Here is a 17,351-nt window from a genome sequence, read left to right as displayed (position 1 = left end):
CTTCAACTGAATTGTTTTTACGATCACGGTTGGATTTCGATTCAAGCGCTCCGTTTCTCTCTTTGTGTCGCCCCGCTCGAGGCCGACACGCAGTTTTCTGCTCAGCACCACGCCAGTGGCAGGCAACATCTGTCTGGAGGTCCCCCTGCCACACAGCGTTAGAGTCAGGGTGGCTCGCTCGCTCGCTCCCTCACTCGGGTGGCCTGTCTGGGAGGGCCCGTGGGCACAACGGGGCCGAACGGGCGAGGGCGTCCGCGCGGAAACGTGTCCCCGGGTCCATCCCGCTTGTCTGTCTCGTGCCATTTGCAGTGCTTTTGCCAGACATTTTGCAGACGGTCCTTTTGTGGGTCAAAGGGCACAAACAACAAAAGGCTGCTTCCATCTCGCCGTCCCTGAGCGTCTTTTGCTGTGTCCTCTGCTCGCCGCCTTTATGCAAATGTCCATTTGTGCGTGTCTCTGATTCTTCATCAATTTGACCAGCTTTCATCTTCTTACTTTTAAATGGTCTCAATTCAGTTAAGTTGCTATTTACCAAAGCAAAATGGAACACTATCAGAGGCGGCAGGCGGGCAGGCGGGCAGGAATCTGTCAGTCACACAGCAGATAGCTCCTTCATGCAGCCACGACACAGATAAGGAGGAAATGGGAAGGCAAGTCGTCCTCAGTCAAATAGTGGAGGAGTCGTGGGATGTATGTACTCCACCCCCAGGTGCCTTTCATTTTTTTCAAATGCGTTAGTAGTCTCAGTCCAGTTGTGCCTCTCTCGCCATCTCTCTATTTGAAAACCTTAAGTTGACTCTTTACCTCCATATCCATCCATCTCTTTGTCTGGCCTTTTCTGAAGCAGCAGTATTTATCATCGCTATAGCGAGATGTCGCTGGCTCGCTCGCTCGGCCACGCTGTGCGTGATAGATGGACGAGTCATCCGTGTGCAGCTACCTGCGGAGACACGGCGCGCACGGCTATTTAGTAGCAGAACAAGACACATTGCTTTTCTTTCTTTGTTTTCAAACGCCACCGATGTGTGTGTTTGTGCTCGGGCTGTTTAGAGGGAGCCAGAGGAAGGAATGAGGAAAAAAGAAAAACAACAAGAGATGCTTTTTGGCTGTCCGGCAACATGCGGCAAGTGTGCACCAGATGAGCTATTATCTATCTACAGTGTATCACTATGTTGTTGACAAATCAATGGCTCTGACAGTGATGACTGCGTGTGATACAGCAAAGCACTCAGACTGTCTCCGTGCCTGCCCGCTGTGGAGGGAGGGAGGGAGGGAGGCTTCAGTGAGGGAGCACTTGAGGCAAGAGTACTCGGAGCCACGAGGGGAGCGTGCGTGCGTGCACGTGCGCGAGACAGAAAAGAAGTGACTTTATAGAACACACGTTTATTGTCGCTGCTTGAACAGGTGTCAAAACCAGACGTTCAAATGGTGCCAGAAAATGCCATGCACACAATGATGGGTGTCGGCATGCTTGTAGTGGGGAAAGTGCATCATTATTCTGCATGAAAAATTTGTAGAAAAGTTTGTTAGTCATTTTAATAAGAGGAAATCAGACGGATATTTGCTAAATAAATTAGGTTTTTTTTCCAGTTGTTTTATTTTCCAAACTGAAAGAATTTTTCAAAAAGCGATGATAAAAACTCAGTATGTTTTTTCACCAATAACTCCTTAAAGAATTCCACCAAAAAACAAGAAAAATGGAAAAAAAACCATGAAAAAAGAACAGTAAAGTCTACTGTATTTAGCTGCAATGCCACCAATCACCAGTAGATGGCGGGCGTGGCTTAAGTGATGGTGAACCTGTTAAGCATATGTACATTTTAAAAAAAGAAATAAATACAACAAACGAGCAGATAAAAAAGCATTTAAGCTGCCCCTCCCCGCTTTAGTCATTTAGTCCTGCCTAAACAAAAGACATTTTTGGCGCTTGTTTTGTAATGAACAAGAAAAGTCCATCCGAGACGACATGTACGCATTGTTCGGCCCTTCTTGTGGGACGTTGCCATGCATGAAGGAGGGATGAGCCACACAGATACTTGATGGGGTTAAAAGCGACCACTGTTAGCGGCACCCAAACAAGAAGACAAGTGTCGACAGCGACAGAAAAAAGACGGAGCCTCCCCCGTCCACCCTGTCCACCCCTTCCCCCACACCGCAGACAAGCATATGTGGGCTGACAACATGACATTGCCGGCAAAGAGGAGAGAGAGAGAAAGACCAAGAGCCAAACTAGCCCTGACATCTCCGATTGTGACAGCTGATGGAGGCAAATTAGCCTCACACATGCATACAACTGTCAACTCTAGCCTGAAAACTCCCCCCCTCCCCTCCCCCTTTTGCTGCAACCACCTCCACCCCCAGACCATTTACTCCAAACGCCATCCAGCCTTCTTTCTAATATCTTTCTCCTGATGGACCCACAGAAACACTCAGCAATGAATGAGCAACATTTTATGGGTGGGTTTGCATCACAAGGAGCTTTTCAATTTTGAGGTGAAGTGACCCCGGCCGTCCGGCCGGCCATGAGTGTAACAACCATATCGCCATGCAAGTCAGCCGCCACAAATTGGGGGCGAATGGCAAACGCCTTTTGGCCAAGACGAGCAAATATCCTTTCGTGTCATTTGTGTAATCCCCGGATGTCCTCGCACGGTCGCCACATGATGCATTAGATATGTGGCGCATTACATTTTTTAACTTAACTTGGATTAAAAGGTCTTTTTTTTCTGCTTGAAAATCATTGCTTGGAAAATGAGGACAAGAAAAGGGCAGAGAGGAATTTTTTCAGAGTGTTTGTACATTTCTGTGAAAGAAATGGAAAGCTGGCATTTTACTCTCTGACAGGTAAGAGAAGACTGAGTGAGGAAAAGAAGTGTGTGTTGCCAGTGTGTGTGTGTGTGTGTGCAGACTTGCACCCTGGGACGCAATGTCATCGATCGTGCTGCAGGAAGAGGCCTATTATCTCCAGCCACGGTTCAAGCGGGAGAGTCAAGTGTGTCATATTTGTTGGCTCTAATTGGCAACCCACCCTGGTGGAGGCAGACTGGGGTGAAGGCACTGCAGCAGAAACTCTTACCCACCCCCCACCACCACCATGCCCCTCACCCTTGTGCTACTTTCGTGCATTTCTTACTCGACTATTTGTCTGCAATAACCACGATGCAATCGCATTAAGAAATTGAAAATATATAAAACCTCTCTGAATGGAGAATTTTGAGGAGCATTTTTATTTTTTTTTTTAGTCTGGAGCTTTACACCCCTTTGTTGTCTTCTGGAACACAGATCGAAATGTGCTTTCTTGAGTCCTCTTTCTGCAAGCAGTTTTTTTTCTGTCCTTGCCTGTCTCCTTTTTTTTCACGGTGGAACACTGCTCTCTGCAGGAGGAAACCGATCCAACCATTTTGGTGTGCTAGTTTTTCCATAGGAATTAATCATCATTAAGTATCTTTTGTTTTTTCGATTACAATCAACGTCATTTAGGTTGCAATGATTTTTGTTCTGCATGGGGGATTCAACTTCAAACTCGCGGTTTGCCTTGCATTTTTTTCATATGCTGTAGCTACTTGTTTAAAAAAAAAATAGATTGACCGTTTAAACATTTTTATTTTATGGCATTTTGGAAGAACCTCAATTGGCATGAATCCAAGTCCTAAGGCCTTTTTCTGTGCTTTAATTGTCATTCTTCATCATCCCTGTGAGATATACAATTTATGGAGCGCTCTTTCTCTTTTGGGTATTATTTCTTCTCACCGATAGGACTCCATATGGATGCCATTTTCATATCTCTCTTTTTTTCAGTAAGTAGTTAGTATGAGAAGCTGAGAAGTGCGGACCCAGATGGCCCCTTTGGGTCTCTTCATGTCCATAAAGTTGCATGATTCAGCTGAGTGTGAGTGGGAAGGAGTGCACCGACGGGAATCGAGCACACGTGCATGTTCTCCATGTTGCTCAGATACTGTCGTGATATTTTCAAATGACTTTTCCGACTCGATTGAACTCGGTGTCGCTCATTGCTTTGCTGACACACGTTGCGTAACATCAGGTGGTCACGATGCATTTCCTCTGGCCGCCACAAGGAGCTCCCTTTCTCCCATCTACCTGGTGCAGCATCTGAAATCAATTAGCATTCAGAAGGTGATAAAGGAGTGGCGAGGAAGGGTGAGGCCTGCTTTCATTTTGCAGGCATGACGTGACCTTGTTGGAGTTGCGGAACCACAATGTCGGGTGCGTCTCAATACATTTGAATTCTGCAAAGTGCGACACAATTTTGGAACTCACTGGAACATGTTTGAGTTAAACAAGTTAGCCTCGGACGCAACCAAATGATTCTGTATGAACTCTGAACCTGGCGCTGAGCGTGTGTGTGGATAAGGAAGAGAAACATGAAGGCAAGTCTTGCCAACTGCATGCTTCTAAAATGACGGAGACAGGTGGTGGGTGCTCAAATCTCCCCTTCTGAACCCCAACACGTGTTTCTTTCAACTGGCTGACTTCTTTTCATGGTGTCACCTGTTTGTTTAGCTTCAATCCTTGCTGGCCAGACATCTCATTGTTAAAATCTTAATTGTTTTATTTTGGAGAGGGGTCAGATAAGAGGTGATTTAGCAGGGCCAGAACATGTGTGGCTTTCTTTTCAAAGAAAGGCCACTTTACGCCTAAATCCTTTATGCTCTGACTATCCAGAACAACCTTTGACCTTTGAGCTGACCTGCTAGGACGGACGGCCTTGAAGAGTGTTTGAAAGTTGCGTTTGGAATACTTGGGCCACAAACCATCCCAGTGCCAAAAACACATCCCTCAGAAGCATTTTTGTTCACTTTTCATTCTTTAAGTGTCAGCCGAAAAAAAAATCATCATTAATCATGATGTCGGACGGTCTCCGAGACAAACGCGTTAAACATGTTAAGTCGAAGAAATGTCTCTTTCTGTCAGGCGGCTTTGTTTTGGTGTATAGACGACTTAGTGCCGGCAGCTGCCCCACTTCTCTCCAACTGTCTGTGGGTCGCCAAGACTGTGAGTGACGACGGCACATGTACATGGGAGGGCCGCTGGTGAAATTCTAACCCCTGCCTGCCCCGCGACGTGAGACCCAACCCAGATGCTGCTTGGAAAGAGGAAGCAGCGTAAGGAAAGAAGGAGAGCAGGCAGCTTTTAGGGTTGCGGAGCCTCGCTTGCTCACTCGCACGTGTTCAGAGGGGCTCGGGAAGTCGGCTTGATCTCGGAGGAGGTCCGTGTTGAGGATGGCCAGGAGGATGTTGATAGCCTGTGTGCTGGCTGCTGTGATTTGTCAGGTAAATGAAATCGTTATTCAAATTTGAGCGAGGCTCGTTGGAGCGTTTTGTCAAAATGCTTGCCTAAATTCTACAGATGGGCTACTTTTATGTTTAAGATTCAGAATTCAACCTACGCTACGTGTAGCGTCATCCCGGTCTGATTTTGGCTCTGGGGAATGGCCTTCAGCTGCCCCGGCCGGCGTCTCTGTTTTATACAGTTTATATTTGTCGGCAGCCAATTTTCACTCACCGTGCAATCAGAGGTTGAAGTTGATGTCAACATTTTGAGCTGGTTTGGAGAGAGGATGGCTCCAGATGTGCACGTTTGGGGGCCAGCACCTGTCAAGCGACGCCATTATGAGAACGGATGGCTGACGTGTTACCAACGCCACCGGCGGCCATCATTAGTCAGTCTTTCTCCGTGTTTGGAAAAGCGACGGAGCCCAAGTTGGTCGAGTGAGTGAGTTTACCTCCGGTGGGACCATCTTTTGTAAACTGAATATAAACAGCCTCTATATTTCTGCGACTTATTGTCCGGAAAATACGGTAATTGGAGTTCACCGATATTTACAATCATTGGAAATTCAAATAGGTTGTTTGATTTGAAACCTAAAAAAAATAGAGCCTTAAAGTGTACAAAATGGAGCAGCTGAATATAATTTGTGTATTTTGCACGTGTCACCCGATAGCCGGCCGGCCGGCTGTTATTATCCGAGAGGTGTTGAGGCGGGCTGCTGGATTTTGGGCAACAGTCGGGCGGCAGCAGCTGTTCCCAGATGCATACGCCACGCCATTTGTCCCGCTCTGTCATCCCCCTTTGCGGAAAGAGGAGCGGCTCGCTTCCGGACCATAAAATCGGGTACAAATCAAGAGTGCAGCGGCCAGCTGGCGCCGAGCTCTCACTCATCGGAAACAATCGGTCAAAAGCTTGGCGGCCCGACGACAAAACAGAAATAAACCGTGTTGACTTTGCATTCTTTTGCAAGGTGAAAAGAAATCAGACATCCAATCAGTCCGTTTCTCGGAAACTGAATAAGGACTCGCGATCTCTTCTTTAACTTTGTAACATTTGCGCCGAGGGGACACCAGAAATAGCGTGGCAATGCCGTGACGCAGCAAAGAACAGAGGCGGAGACACTGTGACCTGGGGTCACCTGTGCGACCTCTAGGCCTGAGCTCAAAGACACTTCATGGCATGGGCTCCGCTGAAAAGCTCAGCTTGCAAACTTGTTTGTTTTTCAGTGGTGGAGAACAATGGCTGGATTGTTCTTGATATTGAAATCTTTGCATCGACAAACGGAATTTCAATTGATCATTTTGGATATCAAACGTTCCCGATTGCAGTCGGGACCGTGACCACTTATTAGCGTCGGCAAAACAAGCTGTCTGTACTTCTGTGAGGGCCCGGGGTCAAAGGTCAGCTTGTAAAGGTACCTGGGAAAAGCTTCTAAAAGCGTTCGAGGGTGTGCGGTGTCATCACTCAACCCGTCAGAAAAGGCAGCCGTTGGGCTAATTGGTAACGGGACACTTGTCTGGTAAAAACATTAGAAAAGTGCCGGCGACTGGAAATTATCCAAACGGCAGTCGTCGAAAGGTCGTCCCGCTGAGACCAGAGCCGACGTTATGAATGAGGCGGGAAAGTTGAGTGAAACAGCAGACCGATTTCAAATTGACATTTTTAATCTTCTTGACTGCTTTGATTCGTTTTTTGTTGGTTTTTGACTCTTATGGCATCTGACACCTTCCAGATTGTTTGTTCCCCGAGTGTGAAGGTTTTCCACAGAGGTTGACCCAAAAGCCCATTCATCACCCGTAACTCACAATAAAGAAGGCAAGCTTGAGCAGCTTTCTGCAGATGAATTTGTGAGCACCTACGGAATGCCTGTGTAAACATGCAAGTGGGAGTGTGTGCTGATGAAGGCCACAAATAGATGAGCGTGGCTGCGGATGCCGGCCATCGCAGGCGTTCCACTCGGAATAGCCATCGGGGAGGGGGATGAGACCAAAAAGACATTTCAAAAGAACACAAACAAAAGATATTCATGCTTTTTTCCTCATGGCAAAAAAGTTTATTTATTTATTTATATCGTTGTTGTTGTTTTTTTTTAATTTACTGACTTACTTACTTACTTATTTATTTAAACGCCTTTGTATGTTTGTCCGTATAGTAGCCGAGTTTGAAAGAGGAAATGAGCAATGGAATTGGCACGCACGAAGCAGGCGCTTTGGAACATATGGCGAGTCATGTCGGATTTCCCACAGAGACGATGTGAATAGATGATTTTTGTGTGGGTGGCCGTTTGCCGCCAGCGTGAGAAACTCTCCGTGCGAGCATGTCGGATGAATTCCGAGCACACGGCGCATCCGTAAGGTGACCCCGAAGTCCCAGTCAGGTGCGGGGCTGAGCATAAAGGGGAATTTGGGAGACGGGAATGTGGCTGGGCTGGGAAAGCGGAGGAACTCAATCCATAGCGGACAGCTGCTGTTGCTGCCTTTTGTGTCAATGTGGAGAACGAAAGGCCTGCGTGGTGACTCTTTGCGTTTCCCCATTCCAAAATGAATTCTAGAGGCTCTTCAAAGGCTGCTGGATTAGCCAGTGAAACCTGAAGCTCGGACACACTTCTTCTGCCTCCCGACAAATTTGCCAGCATGCCGACGCCGCTGTTTTTGCACAGGTGCGGAGTGCTCGACATGTTCGGGAGATCCACCCGTGGAGGAGCCAAGGCAAAGGAGCGGTGGTCAGGGTGAAGAGAGACTGGATCATCCCTCCAATTAGAGTTCTGGAAAACAGCAAGCAGGTCCCAGAAAACTTGGTCCAGGTAAAGGTTTCCACAGTGGCTCAAATCACAACTCACAACTAACACCAGCTCCTCTCTCCGACCAGATCAAGTCGGACAAAATCTTCACAGGCGAGGTGATCTATAAGTTGGAAGGCCCGGGCGTGGATCAGCCACCCAAGAATTTCTTTGAGATTGATGACAAGTCAGGAGTCATCAGAAGCAAGCGTCCGCTGGACAGAGAGAAGTACAGAAGCTTTAGCGTAAGGGCATTTTTACTGTGAGGTCACAAAGGCGTGTTTTTGGCAGCTTCTTGTCATCTTCCCACCAAACATATGCGCCTCAGGTCAGCTTTTTAAGGACTTTACCGTCATCAAGGGAGCCACTTTGCAATATTTTGGACAAGATGGCCATGATGTAATTCACAATGTCTAACTAAACATCCTTCACGCATTTCCTCCCACTTGATCCATGACTCAGAGATTGTCATTCTTGGAATGTTCCTTCGCAAAAGTGTGACAAATCTCAAGTCCAATGTATTTCTTTTTTCTTCCGATGTGTAGTTGAAAGCTTTTGCGCTGTCATCCAGTGGAGAGAGACTGGAGAACCCAACCGCCATTGAAATTGTAGTACTGGACCAGAATGACAACAGACCGGCCTTCACCCAGAAACAGTTCACCGGGGCCGTCTCGGAGTTCTCGGTGCCGGGTACAATCCACGTGACATCATGAAAAAGACAAATCAATCGGAAAGTCCAATCCAGTAATGGTCTAAAAATGTCGCCGAACAGGCACATCGGTCATGTCGGTGTCAGCCACGGATGCGGACGACCCGCTGACGGAAAACGCCTTTCTCAGCTACTCCATCATTGGCCAAGAGAGCATCCCGGCCAACGCCATTACCAAGACCATGTTTGGTATCAACAACGAGACGGGAACCATCTACACCAGAGACGTGGGCCTTGACAGAGAGGTAAGACACAAGACATTGTCTTCAGTTGAATCCTGATGTCCTCTTCCCACCTGCAGGTGGTCAAGACCTTCAGGTTAATGTTACAAGTGGCTGACATGGGCGGCATGGGGCTGACGAGCGAAGGTGTGGCCATCATCCACGTGTCCGATATCAACAATCATGCGCCGCAGTTCCACCCCAGCTCGGTGAGGCCAAGCCCAATGAGGACAATCGGGAAATGACGCAAGAAGTCGTCGACAGCTATTTGTGTTTATCCATCCAGTACGCCATGACGGCAGTAGAGAACAGAATAAACGCCGAGATCGGACGTGTCAATGTGACGGACGGCGACGATCGCGGGACGGGAAACTGGGAGGCCAAATATTTCATCTCCAACGACCCTGACAAAAACTTTGCCGTCACGACGGACAGCGCCACCAACCAGGGCATTCTGATGGCGGTCAAGGTAAGCGGACCTCATTCAGATAACAGAGGTTTACATTTTTGTCACAAAAATCAACTCAATTGAAATATTATTTGTCCCGCATATCATTCCAAATCCCCAGAAAAATATCTGGCCAACTCACATTGGGGCAGTAAAGCACAATTAAGACATGTACGGTATGTCATCTAGTGGTGATTGGTGATATTACAACTTAAAATTACAGCGTCTATTCACAAATTTTCTCTTTTTTGCTCCAATATTTGTTCACAATTTGGATTTTGAGCGTTTTTTCAGGATATGGGGTTTGTGAATAAATAAATAAATTAATTATTTTAAAAAAAGAAAATAATAAATAAATAGTCAAGGGATTTCAATTGAATTACGAATGTGATTTTATGTATGTTCTGCAGCCACTGGATTACGAGGCCCAGAAGGAGCACATTCTCTTTCTGACAGTGGAGAATGTCAATCCTCTGAGCGACAAGGCTCCCAACTTGCCAGCGAGCAGCGCCATGGTGGTGGTGACGGTCGTCAACGAGAACGAAGCGCCGCATTTCAGGGAGGACCCCATCCGCATTGTCGTTCCTGAATCGGTGGCTCCTGGAACGCTCCTGAAAAGCAACATTGCGTTTGACCCCGATCATTCTGACCTGAGGTAGGTATCAAGGCGTCGCTTTCTCATTTCATACGATTGTCTCAATGGTGAGCGTGAAGATGGCTGCTGTTCCGGCAGGTACGAGATCAGCAGAGATCCTGAGAGGTGGCTAACCATCGACAAACATACAGGAGACATTTCTGCAAAGAGAACCTTCAACATGCGATCGCAGCATGTTCAAAACAACATCTACGTGGCCACCGTCAAGGTTACGGGTCAGTCCGAACGGTCAATCCCGTCTTAACCTTGTGATATGTGTCGCTCAGCCATGTGGCGCACCTTCACCTGCGCAGATGCTGGCGGCGTGTCCACCACAGCCAGCGTGGCCATCACTTTGAAGGAAACCAATGACTTTCCCCCGACACCCTTCCCACTCAGCGGCGCCGTGTGCAGGGATGCGGGAAGGACGGCCTCCGGGTTGCTGCTGACCGCTGTGGACCACGACCTCCCTCCACACGCGGCGCCGTTCATCTTTGAAATGCTCGACGATGTGTCAATCAACTGGACTGTCATCCAAGTCAATGGTAGGATGGAAGAATAACGCCAGCCAAACATTGGCCAATGAATTTGTTTCCGCCCTGACTTCAGACACGCACGCAAAGCTGCGGCCTCTCGTCCACTTGGAGGACGGAGAATACACTGTCGCGTTGTTGGTGTCGGACTCTGGAAAGCCGCGCTTCAGCTCTTACGCGGAGATCAACGTGACGGTGTGTCCCTGCGACTCGCACGGAGACTGCAAGTCTGAGGCGGGCGCCGTCTTCGCCTCCAGCGTGGGGATCAGCTTCATCGCGCTTATTATTATCATGGCCGCTATTGGCCTCCTTCTACGTGAGTCACATTTTCAACCTCCAAACTGCCATTTTAAAAGGACAAGGGAAAAAAAATGGCTTGCACTTTTGAACATGTTTTGCTTTCTAGTGTTGCTGCTCTTGGCTGTGGCGCTCAAGTCGTGCGGCAGACGCCATCGTATCAAGAAAGGAACCGGTCTGCTTGTGGCCGATTCGGAAGACGACATCCGGGACAATGTCCTCAACTACGACGAACAAGGAGGCGGTGAGGAAGATGAGGTAAGGCCTCACCATGGATGAGATCCTATTTAGAGTAGCACAATTGATCCAGACGTGAGTTTCAACATCATTCAAATCCAAACTGGAATCATGTACGGTTATTCACACCATTCATTTGCCAATGACTTCATGGATTTGAATCCTTATATGACAAAAAAGTGACAGCTGAAGACAAGAATGAATGAATACATAAATACATAAAAACATAAATAAATACATCAAAACATAAATACATAAACAAATACAGAAACAAATAAATATGAATGACCGTCCTCGCAGAACGCCTTTAACATCGACCTGTTGTGGAATCCTCTGGACGCCCCCGTGACCCCGGCGTCGTATTACCCCGTCGCCCGAGGCAAGCAGCCCGTCAGGAGGGACGCGCCGCACGACCTGCCTTCTCCCGCCTACCCTCGGAGGCCCCCGGCGGATCCCGCTGACATCCAGGACTACATCAGTGACGTAAGACGCCTCTGTTTACCGAACCAACCAATCTGGAGTGTAATAAAAGTCCGCCGCATCCATAATGAGAACAAAAACAGATGGGCGGATGTTGAACTATGCCACATTTTGGCATTCACACACATACAGAAGAATGTCCGCATGACGGCCATGTTTTATTTCTGGGCCTCAGGGTCTGGAAGCGGCAGACAAGGATCCGAACGTGCCGCCGTACGACACAGCCCTGATCTATGACTACGAGGGTGAGGGCTCCCTGGCGGGCAGCCTCAGCTCCATCGCGTCGGCAAGCTCAGATGAGGACCAGGACTACGACTACCTCAACGACTGGGGGCCGCGCTTTCAGAAACTGGCCAACATGTATGACCCACGTTAGGTGGGAAGGGTGAGTGCTTTTACTGTTTCATTGGACAAGAGGAGATCTTCTCCATCACTGTGTGCCAAAAGGCGTTTTAGCGCAGCACTGCTCTTAAACTGATTTGTGAGATGTTTGTGAATATTTCAAAGGGCGCAGAGGGAAGAAAAACGAGTAGGAGCTCAACATGTTCAAAAGATGGATTTGATTTATACCCAAACTTGGATTGCTTGGGACGTGCGACTTTTTTTTATATTATTATTTTATAAAATGAATTTGTTACTCATGTTTATTTGTTTGATCATAACACCTCCATTCCAGCATGTTACACTTCTGACGCAAAATATGACTTAACAAAACAAATACAGATGCACAGAATTTGATGAGCCGAATTATTTCATTAATGCAGTACAAAGAATGTAGAACTTATTTTCATATTCCTAAGGGCACAACTTCAATAAAATTTGGCTCAAATATAACAATTAGAATGTCGCGTTTCAATCTACTGTCAGAGCTTGAGAAGATGGAGGATTTTAGCGCCCTCTACAGGACATAAAAGTCATTGTGGCGCTGTAATTGGGTGAGAAACAATTGCTGCAGTTCTTCCACTCATTGCATCTCTTTTTATTTTTTATTTCTATGCTTTAGTTGAAGACCATACATTGTCCAAAAAGGCCGAACAAGCATTTTAGCGTGTCGCACAAAATGAGTTACAAACTCCACTGAAAGGTTTCAAGCAAACTTACAAAAACTTTTCTTTCACCTGAAAGATTTAACAGTTGCTGACTCCAAACTTGAGAGATCTTTGACCTTGAGTTCAGTTTGCATCCAAACACTATTTGCAGAATTTTTGCTTATTTCCAGTCTGCAGCTCAGATGCATTTGCTAGAATTGTGCACACCCAACGATTAAAAAAAAAACAAGGCAGCAGCAAGTCTGGCGCCCACTTCAAGTCATCTCGGGATTCATGTCGCCTTGGTTGCGTCCGTGTGCGGGTGGCGGTGTTTCGTCCTCGCCCGTGTCTTGCTTGTCCCTCTGAGCTTCCACCCAGCTCTGCGGAGCAATCATCTTCTTTGGCCCGTGGGGGGACGGACCCAGCAAAGCCTCAATGTCGTCATAGTTCACCACCTCCCGCTCTAACAGAGCGTTGGCCAACTGCAAAGAATGCAATGCGGGCAAATGTAAACAACGGCAAGTACACAATTGCGCAGACGAGACAGGACAAAGACAGAAGAGGGAGCAAACCAATGTCAACTTGTCTCTGTTGTCCAGTATTAGCTTCTCTGTATGGCGGTAGGCGCGGGCGATCAACATCTTCGCTTCCTGAAAGCACAAATATATTAGAGGAATCATTTTAAACAGCAAGATTTGGAAGGATTCTAAGAAAGACAACAGTCTGCAAACACGGCGTAGGAGAAATGGAAAATTCTGAACGTACCAGGTCCATCTGCTGCTGGAGGCCTTGGCTGAAGGGTCGGCGCCCGATGGCACCCTGCTCCTCCGTTTCGGGGAAGGACACCTGGCCGACACTTGTGCACATGCCGTACTGCTTCACCATTGAGTAGGCCACGCGGGTCACCTTGCGCAGGTCGTCCTGAGCTCCTGCACAAGAACAAGAACGCACAATATAGAAGAACAAAAAAAAAGTTTTACACAGCTGTGTGTGTACCTGTTGTAACCTTATTAAAGGTAATGGCTTCCGCAGCCCGTCCTCCTAGAGCCATGCACATGCGCTCAAAAAGCTGCTCCTCGGTGAACAGGTACTGGTCACGAGGCAAGATCTGGGCAAATCCCAGGGCAGCATTTGTCCGAGGCGCAATAGACACCTAAAGCAAGCATAAAGAAAAATCACACTTGTGAGGAGCACTTGAGTTGGACTCAAGGTCAAAATAATGAAGAACCTTCATGACGGCCTCCGTGTGCTCAAGCAGCCACCCGACCAGCGCGTGCCCCGATTCGTGGAAGGCGACCACTCGCTGTTCCTCTTTGGAGAGGATCTTACTCTTCTTCACGCTTCCTAAGAACACGCGTTTGCATTGGTCGTCGACTTTTCCCATATGACAAAAAAAAAACGTATGGACGGACAAAGGCAAGCAGAGTCAACTGCACCTGCAATGACTCTCTCCACCGCATACTCAAAGTTAAACGTGTCGATTGATTTGTGTCCCTCTCTGGCAGCATGCAGGGCAGCTTCGTTACATATGTTGGCAATATCGGCACCTGTGGACAAAAATCATTTTAGGACGCAGCTTGAAAATGTTTTACACGCATGATGTACCGCTAAAGCCAGGCGTGAGCTCAGCCAGGCGCAAGGAGTAGAAGCCGGCCGGTTGAGTAAGCTTCAGGATCTTCAGATGCTGTTCAAAGATTTCCATCCGTTCCTGAGGAAAACAAACTTTTGGAATTAGGCTTCGGGATCGTTTTGAAGAATTCGTTAATGTCCGCCTTTCACCTGCAAGGTGGGAAGATCGATGAAGATGTGGCGGTCCAATCTGCCAGGTCTCATCAGAGCGTTGTCCAAGATGTCCGCTCTGTTTGTGGAGGCCAGGACAATCACATGGTCAGTTGTTCCCATTCCTGGGGGGAGAAAAACAACATTTGGAGTCATTTCTCTGGCAAGACAAGAAGCTTTCGATGGCACAACTTACCGTCCATCTCAACCAGCAACTGGTTGAGGGTCTGCTCCTCCTCCGTATTGGAGAAGCCGGACATGTTGGTCGAGCGCTTCTTTCCCACGGCGTCAATCTCGTCGATGTAGACGATGCAGGGTGCCCGGCCACGAGCCTCCTTGAACAGGCTCCTCACCCTGGCGGCACCCAGACCTAAAAACATTTTTCATTCATTTGATTTATTTTGTACAGCGACAGTGAGACGGGCAATTTATTTTTCTTTCTTATGCAAAGCATGTAGGTCAGAACCCCTCTCTCTATGAAATGGTTAGTGGCGGAAAAACAATTGAGAACCACTACCCTGAATCAATCAAGTTTTTAATTCAAACGATGCGTTTCCAACATCTGTCCAGCAGAGGGCGTTCTGACCACATTGCTTCAAACAACAAATTTAAAATGATCAATGACAATTTATTTGAGTTAGAAGTGAAATTTAGAATATTCACTCTCTGTTTCTCTCTCCAAAAATGTTACTATACTATATTTTTTCTTGCAACATTATGTCAACAATGGCAGCAGAAACACGAGTGAAGCCTACTGTACCTCCAATGACCTCCACAAATTCTGAGCCAGCCATTGCCAGGAATGGGACCTGCGCCTCTGTGGCAACGGCCTTTGCCAACAGCGTTTTTCCACAGCCCGGGGGGCCTAGCAACAATGCTCCCTTTGGTACCTTGGCTCCCAGGAGGAGGTATCGTTCGGGATTCTCAAGAAAACACAACATGATGACACTGTCAATTTCGGTTTGATCTGCCGGACACTGTTAGAAAACGGCAAACCGTAACGAGCCACGCGTCTCACTTTGAGGTAGTCAACAAATTCTTTCACTTCCATCTTTGCCTCGTGCATGCCTGCGACATCTTTGAAGCTCACACCTTTCCCCGACTTGCCGTCCACGATGGTGAATTTGGCCATCTTGAGCTGATTCTGTCAAGCAAGTGTACTTCTTCAAACAACGGTGAACAAAGAGAGAAGTTTGACTTTTGCTCACTTACAAATGCACTGAAGCCTCCTTCTCTGCCACCCATGCCTGCCAGACGAAAGATGTACCAGAGAATAGCCACGCCGATTGCCGCCATGCCAAGAGCGTACACAGCGCTGCAAAGAAACATGAAGAGCCACCGTACAAAACGCAGCAAAAATGACTGCTTTGTTATGATTCGGAAACTTTCATCCACCGTACAAAACGCAGCAAAAATGACTGCTTTGTTATGATTCGGAAACTTTCATCCCATCATACCTTGCAAACTGTTTTCTCTAGATAAACAAAAGCCGACTTACTTTCCAAAGAATCCAGTGCGTTTGTAGGAGACAGGTATCCGATCCTTTGTGTCAATATGCAGCTCCTCCTCAGCGGCCCTCAGCTTCTCCTCAAATTTGTCTATGTTGGCGACTTGCATTCTATACATGAGCGCAAGCCTCTAGCAAAAGACGCATGAAACCAGGAAGAATCAGTCATGAAAATTCAGTCGGCAATATTTTTGTTTATAGGAAATAGCGGTTAGCGTACAGGTCTGCCAAAGATGACTGCCCCGGGGTGAAGGTAGATTTCCACAATGTCGCTTTCAGGAACCACCTGCACCCGTGACACCTCTCCCTTCGCCAACATCTCATTGACAAAGTCATTCCAAGAGATGTTACCGCCGCTAGTGTTGATAGAGTTTAGTAGGCTCATGATGAGCGCTATTATAAAAAGGGTCCGCAGACGCTCTCGGTACATCTGGTCCTCCTGCTCGCGCCGTTTCTTTTCCTCTGAGAAGCACATTTGTGGAGATAGTCAACGACATGAGGAGGAAAATGGTATCTGTACAATCGTACCTTCATCTTCCTCTGGCTTTTTCCCTTTTGGTTCATTCTTTTTATCTGTTGTTTGTTTCGACTCAGATGTACTGAAGTAGCACGTTGCCCCTGGAATAAAAGGGTATTATCTGTGAAATATGGCTGCATTGGAAAGTAATGCACATCATATTGTAGAGCTCCATAAAAATAAGATTACCTAATAAATGGACTAAACCCACTGGGTTTTCAAGAAGGTTGTTCCACACTAATTTTCTGCTGAGTCCCGCCAACGTGGGGCTCAATGGTTTGAAGAGAATACTCTGGAACAGACATATTCAGATGGTGAGAAACCATCTGATGTGGAAAATGCAGTGTTTTATTGTGACAGTCATGATTTACAGCGGTATTGTCTACATATGGGGGGGCGGTACTAATTCTGCCATAGACAAAAATAGACAAAGCGGGTTAGTTTTATGTCCTTTAGTTGAAATACATAGTCATAACCACATCACATAAAACATGCGATATTGTTTCTTACTTTGATTAGTTTTTCAGGTTGTCCAGTTAGAGTCCTCTCGGACATTGCATATAACATCTTTCGTAAGCGCTCATTGTTGACAGTCGCCCTGTTGGCTAATATGTGACAGTTTCGCCTTGACCACGTCCATGCTAAGCCTCCTGGATATTTCGTGCAAAGACGAACGTGATGCTGCAACAGCGACGCCGCCATAACTTCGATCTGCACCGAATTATTGAATATACATTGCTGATGTTTGGTTTCAGATTAGCCTTCACGTTTATTTACTAACATCGATCGGAGCTAGCTTGCAATGTTGTGTGACGCACTTCCCGGAAATGTTACACGCACACAAGTACACTCCAAACAAAGCAATATGCATTGAATTGGCTTTTATTCTACCA

At 47.1% G+C, this 17,351-nt stretch overlaps 2 protein-coding genes across 2 annotated transcripts; one reads left to right on the top strand and one right to left on the bottom strand.

Annotated features, from left to right (window-relative positions):
• Positions 1-5,102: 5,102 nt before the first annotated feature.
• Positions 5,103-12,464, top strand: cdh15 (cadherin 15, type 1, M-cadherin (myotubule)). Its single transcript, XM_037247093.1, has 14 exons — positions 5,103-5,291; positions 7,949-8,092; positions 8,158-8,313; positions 8,614-8,758; positions 8,841-9,022; positions 9,079-9,207; positions 9,285-9,467; positions 9,857-10,101; positions 10,180-10,316; positions 10,395-10,625; positions 10,690-10,929; positions 11,020-11,168; positions 11,448-11,630; positions 11,803-12,464. Exons 1-14 carry the CDS (start codon positions 5,241-5,243, stop codon positions 12,001-12,003), a joined length of 2,376 nt encoding a protein of 791 aa, XP_037102988.1. The 5' UTR covers positions 5,103-5,240; the 3' UTR covers positions 12,004-12,464.
• A 180-nt stretch (positions 12,465-12,644) lies between these two features.
• On the bottom strand, positions 12,645-17,288 carry spg7 (SPG7 matrix AAA peptidase subunit, paraplegin). Its single transcript, XM_037247092.1, has 17 exons — positions 16,969-17,288; positions 16,648-16,750; positions 16,470-16,559; positions 16,162-16,403; positions 15,933-16,072; positions 15,647-15,749; positions 15,453-15,578; positions 15,195-15,357; positions 14,631-14,804; positions 14,435-14,559; positions 14,261-14,363; positions 14,092-14,202; positions 13,884-13,999; positions 13,652-13,808; positions 13,421-13,584; positions 13,228-13,305; positions 12,645-13,137 (listed from the first exon to the last, which is right to left on the bottom strand). The coding sequence occupies exons 1-17, from the start codon at positions 17,158-17,160 to the stop codon at positions 12,931-12,933; spliced, it is 2,394 nt and encodes a 797-aa protein (XP_037102987.1). The 5' UTR covers positions 17,161-17,288; the 3' UTR covers positions 12,645-12,930.
• Positions 17,289-17,351: the final 63 nt, after the last annotated feature.

This window comes from Syngnathus acus, chromosome 3 (genome assembly GCF_901709675.1).
Source record: "Syngnathus acus chromosome 3, fSynAcu1.2, whole genome shotgun sequence".
NCBI lineage: Eukaryota > Metazoa > Chordata > Actinopteri > Syngnathiformes > Syngnathidae > Syngnathus > Syngnathus acus.
This window is presented reverse-complemented; position numbering and strand designations above follow the sequence as displayed.

Excerpts from the sequence above, each read along its gene's own strand:
- cdh15 (XM_037247093.1), top strand. The coding sequence starts at position 5,241 with ATGGCCAGGAGGATGTTGATAGCCTGTGTGCTGGCTGCTGTGATTTGT. Across the intron at positions 5,292-7,948 it reads TGGCTGCTGTGATTTGTCAG|GTGCGGAGTGCTCGACATGT; the intron begins GTAAATGAAATC and ends GTTTTTGCACAG. Across the intron at positions 10,930-11,019 it reads CGCTATTGGCCTCCTTCTAC|TGTTGCTGCTCTTGGCTGTG; the intron begins GTGAGTCACATT and ends TTTGCTTTCTAG.
- spg7 (XM_037247092.1), bottom strand. The coding sequence starts at position 17,160 with ATGGCGGCGTCGCTGTTGCAGCATCACGTTCGTCTTTGCACGAAATAT. Across the intron at positions 14,805-15,194 it reads ATTTGTGGAGGTCATTGGAG|GTCTGGGTGCCGCCAGGGTG; the intron begins GTACAGTAGGCT and ends AAATGTTTTTAG. Across the intron at positions 14,364-14,434 it reads TCGATCTTCCCACCTTGCAG|GAACGGATGGAAATCTTTGA; the intron begins GTGAAAGGCGGA and ends TGTTTTCCTCAG.